This window comes from Terrapene carolina, unplaced genomic scaffold (genome assembly GCF_002925995.2).
Source record: "Terrapene carolina triunguis isolate 2854851 unplaced genomic scaffold, T_m_triunguis-2.0 Scaffold96, whole genome shotgun sequence".
Lineage (NCBI taxonomy): Eukaryota > Metazoa > Chordata > Testudines > Emydidae > Terrapene > Terrapene triunguis.
In genome coordinates this window covers 27,636,913-27,641,164 of record NW_020664447.1, presented here as the reverse complement: position 1 = coordinate 27,641,164, position 4,252 = coordinate 27,636,913, and the positions used below count along the sequence as shown (strand labels likewise).

At 50.1% G+C, this 4,252-nt stretch overlaps 1 protein-coding gene across 1 annotated transcript in view; it reads right to left on the bottom strand.

Annotated features, from left to right (window-relative positions):
• Positions 1–3,920, bottom strand: part of LOC112116818 (probable inactive 1-aminocyclopropane-1-carboxylate synthase-like protein 2) — a 17,525-nt gene extending 13,605 nt beyond the window's left edge. Inside the window, exons 1-2 of the mRNA XM_024214527.3 lie at positions 2,809–3,920; positions 823–1,445 (exon numbers count right to left, since the gene is read on the bottom strand). Coding sequence (XP_024070295.2) covers positions 823–1,445; positions 2,809–3,445 — 1,260 coding nt within the window. The 5' untranslated portion in view covers positions 3,446–3,920. The remainder of the gene's footprint in view (positions 1–822; positions 1,446–2,808) is intronic.
• Positions 3,921–4,252: the final 332 nt, after the last annotated feature.

Here is a 4,252-nt window from a genome sequence, read left to right as displayed (position 1 = left end):
CCCCCCCGGGCGTTATATCCAAATTCGTGTTATATCAGGTCGCGTTATACCGGGGTAGAGGTGTATTGGTATACTTTGTGTTAAAGGTTCTAATATTCAATTCTCATGATACTGCATTGCAGGAGAGATAGTGATGAAGTTAGGATTAGTAATTTTAAATTAAAATTATTGACATTTAGGATCAGAACCTAGGGCTTATTTTTAAAAAAGCTCATATACTCATTACTTTAAAAATTAAAAAAAATACATTACCCTGAAATGTTGTAAATCTCATACCCTTGCAACAAGCCTAATTATATTGTATAGAGCAAGTGACAGGCAAAAGGTAAACAGGCAGCATCAGCTTTGAACGGTGAATTTAAAAAATAAAAAAAGACAGCTTTCTAAATGTCAGTGCTGCAAACTCCTCCTTGGGTTCTGAAAAGCCAGTTGGGTCTTTCTGCCTCTTGCATCATCAACAGTGATAACATGTTGCAACCAGAACTCAGTGGATGACATTGGAGATGATGCAGAAGGGAGAATAAAGTTCCACTTGCTCTCCTGTAACTCTATTGGCTCTGCAGGCCTAACAATAGTTTGACAGGAAATTGAGCAAACATGACATGAAGCTGCACAGGGTGCTGCTCCCTGCTGTACCAAGGAGCTCATTTTATGTAATTAATTTTCTGTGCTTTATTAAAATGAAAAGATTGACCTGACTGGCATCTGTGAGATTAAAAAAGTCATGTTCTAATCCAAGCCCTGTCAGTGAGTCTGAGAAATGACCCTGTTTGGTGTTTCTCCTAGCAAGAAAGAAGTGCACAGCAGTGGAACCTCACTCACATTGGGATTTTTGTCTTCATCGTACTTGTCAGCATGATAGGCCTTGTATCCCTCTTCTGTCGAGCCACGAAAGAGATTGGCAATGTTTCCTCGAGCGGAGAGGAAGAGGCTGCTCTGGAACTCGCCAGGGTTACAGAAACTGTACATGTCAGTCTTTCTCTCAGAAAGTGGTCGCCCTACCTGCATGGCCCTCGCCTCCTGCAGGCCCCCTCCTCCTCCCATCCCAGCGATGTCAGACAGCACCTGGATGAAATCCAAGCCCCGAGGCAGTGCAACAGAAGAGGAGGAGCTGTTGTTGCTCTGCTTTAAGATGCTAAGCATCTGAGCAAAGACATTGAACATGCGGAACTCATGCTCCCGCTCCAGTTCAAAACGTCGCTGCTCCAGCTGCATCCGCCGTTCCTCCACTTCCATATCCCGCTGCAAACGCCGCTCCTCCATCTGCAGAAAGCGCTCCTCCATGGCCCGCTGCGATGTCAGGGTCTTCAGTAGGAGGTCATCAAGGGGGTCCTTCACTCGCTGTCCTTTCCGTTTCTTCCGCAGGCGGTGCAAGGTGGAGAAGCCAGGCCGAGGGCCCAAACTCTGGATCCGGGATGAGGACGCCACGTTGGGCTCACTGAAACCTGCAGATATTCAGAGACAAAGAAAACTAAATTTGCAGCAATTCATTCCAATGATGACAGTGCAGTATACTGACTGATGTGAACATACGCTACTGCCCTCTACTGGACCAGTTTGACCCAGGTCTGCTTAAGTAACCCCATTGCCTTTCTCTGACAAGAATCAGATCTGTCCATGGTAGAATCCCACAGGAAGGATGAAGTCAAATCTATTAGGTACATCCTGAATGTTGAAAAAAAAATGTTTTTCCTTTAACCTCACATGTTGAATTTGCCATTATGCATCCAAGCATTGGTCTATCTAGTTCAGTATTCTGCCTCAGGTAATGATCCAAACTCTAGAGAATGACAAACCCCCTCTTAAATAGTGCACTTGGCCAGTTGAGCAAACATCATGGTGAATGAAAGAGAGGATTCCTTCCTGACTTCACAGTAATCATCATGAGGTCACCATCTCCCTCCCGCACCACCATGCTGTATGTATCCAAGACTCCATCCATCCCAGACTTCTCTGAAATCCCAATGAATTTCTAGACTTGATGCATGGAAGCCAATTCTGTAGATTAGTTAAATTTGAGGTAAAACTGTATCTTCTTTTACTACACCTAAATGTGCTTCTACCAGTCACTCTCGAGGAGTTTTCCCTTTCCCAAGTTCTGTCTAGTTAGTATATTGAGAGACTGAAAAAGAGAGTGTCCACCAATTAGTCTCAATTGACAATGGCTAAAAAGACTAGCTACAAAGCGGCATAAGAAAGGAATGCAAATCTGCTGATATCTGCTTTATATCTGCGGATATCCGCTGACCACATCTATGGCTTGCAGATGGATGCGGATCCAAATTTTATATCTAAAGCCGTGCAAATCTGCGGATATCCACTTTATAGCAGCAGACCATGTTTGCAGATTGCAGATTGGATGCGGATACAAATTTTGTATCTGCACAGGGCTCTAGGAATGCAAGGTCAGTGGATTCATCCAGAGGGTTCTAACCTATCAGTGAAAAGAACAGGGACTCCTATCACAATGTGGTATGAGGACTCAAGAGAGCCCTTTTAATGTTCAAATGTGACCACAAAATATGAAAACTCTATCTGGATTTGAGATGCTTTGATAGAATTGACATGTAGGAATCTTGCACATGCCTGCCTTTAGGAGGTGTCAGTCCCTCAATTTCACACACCCTAATGTGCACTGATTTTATGTCTTTTATACCAACCTGCACTATTGACATTTCAGGAAATATTGAAAGGCTATTAATGCAGAACCTATTACTCTACATTAAAATTGTTTGGGACAAGGAACCTCAACAGAATACATAGTTGGTAACATCAACCTCAGGCTTGAATGAGAAGAGACTATCCTACCTGAAGGTGAAACACTGGTTTCAATGGGAATTTCCACCCTGGAGATAGGAGAGTCATTCTGAGCCCTGTCCAAGAAAGCTCTCTCCATCTCATGCTCCTCAGGGGAGCCCTGCTGGTAAGACATGGATAGTGTGGGTTCCGGGGTCAAGCAGTTTTCATCAGAGTCCACCTCCTCGCATTTGATTTCCATCAGCTCAGGGTGCTGAGAGTGTCCGAAAGGTAGAGCTGAGGGGGTGAAGTGGTGATGGTAGTTCTCCACCATGCTCCCTTGTAGTGCCTGCTGAGACACCACACTGCCACTCAAGGAACTGTAAGAGAGGGAGGGACGGCTGGTCAGCACCCGGTCCATCACCTCGTAGAATTTCCAAGTCCTGCCACCCCTTGGGGTCTTGTTGTTGTCCTTGATCCTGCGGTACTCCAGCTTCATCTTTTTGATTTTCTCCCGGCACTGATCCCCAGTCCGGTGGATGCCCTTCTCCCTCAACACCTCAGCGATCCGGTTGAAGACATGCTGGTTTCTCAGGCAGCTCTCCAGCTCCATCTGAACGGACTCATCAGCCCAAAGCTGCAGGAGCTCCACCACTTCAGGGTCTGACCAATTACTGCCCCGCTCGTACTTCTTCCCCCGAAAATCCATTATTTCTGCCCCACCCCAGTAAACGCAGGAACTTCTGGGGCGCAGGGGCAGGAGTAACTGAAGGGATGGGGGGTGAGAAGATGGTGACAGGGTTTCTGTACTTAGCCCAGGTGTAACAAACCCCCAGGAACGTGGGGGAGGGGGGCTAACACGGGGCTGGGGTCATTTATGACAGGAAGGCCTGGCTCAGCCAAACCATTGGGGCAATCCTCCCCCTCAGTTGCCTCACGAAGGCTCTGCCCCCCTTTGCCCCGCCTCGCGGGAGCTCTGCCCCTCCCCCTTTCCCTCCGGGGGAGGCTCTGCTTCCCTTCCCCCCCAGGCGGGCGGCTAACTCGCTTGGGCCCGGCCCGGCTCGGCTCAGCCCAGCACGGGTCAGCCCGTCCGCTCTAGCCGGGCGGGGCGAGCTCCTGAGAGCCTGGGCGGCATGTTCACATCCGGGGTGACGGCACATGCGTGCTGCCCTTATTCCGGGATAACTTTGGTCCGTGTCAGTCACTCGCCTCGCTCCCCGCGGCCGGGCTGGGCTGGGCGAGCCGCACGCAGCCCCTCCCCCCCGGCCCGCCTCCGCCCCTCTCCCCCTCCCGCATGGCCCCGCCCCCGCCCCTCCCCCTCCGGTCTATCGGCTCCTGCTCCTCCAACAGGGGGGCGGAGCCAGCGGGGCTTGTATCCGGGCAGAGGCTAGAGGTGGCGCGGGTTTGCCGCCGGCGAGCTGAGTTCCGCGGCCCGGGCAGAGCCGTTCTCCCCCAGCCCCGCCGCGACCGGCTGCCTCGCCCCAACCCCTCCCCCTCTCCCCAGCAGCTCCCTGGG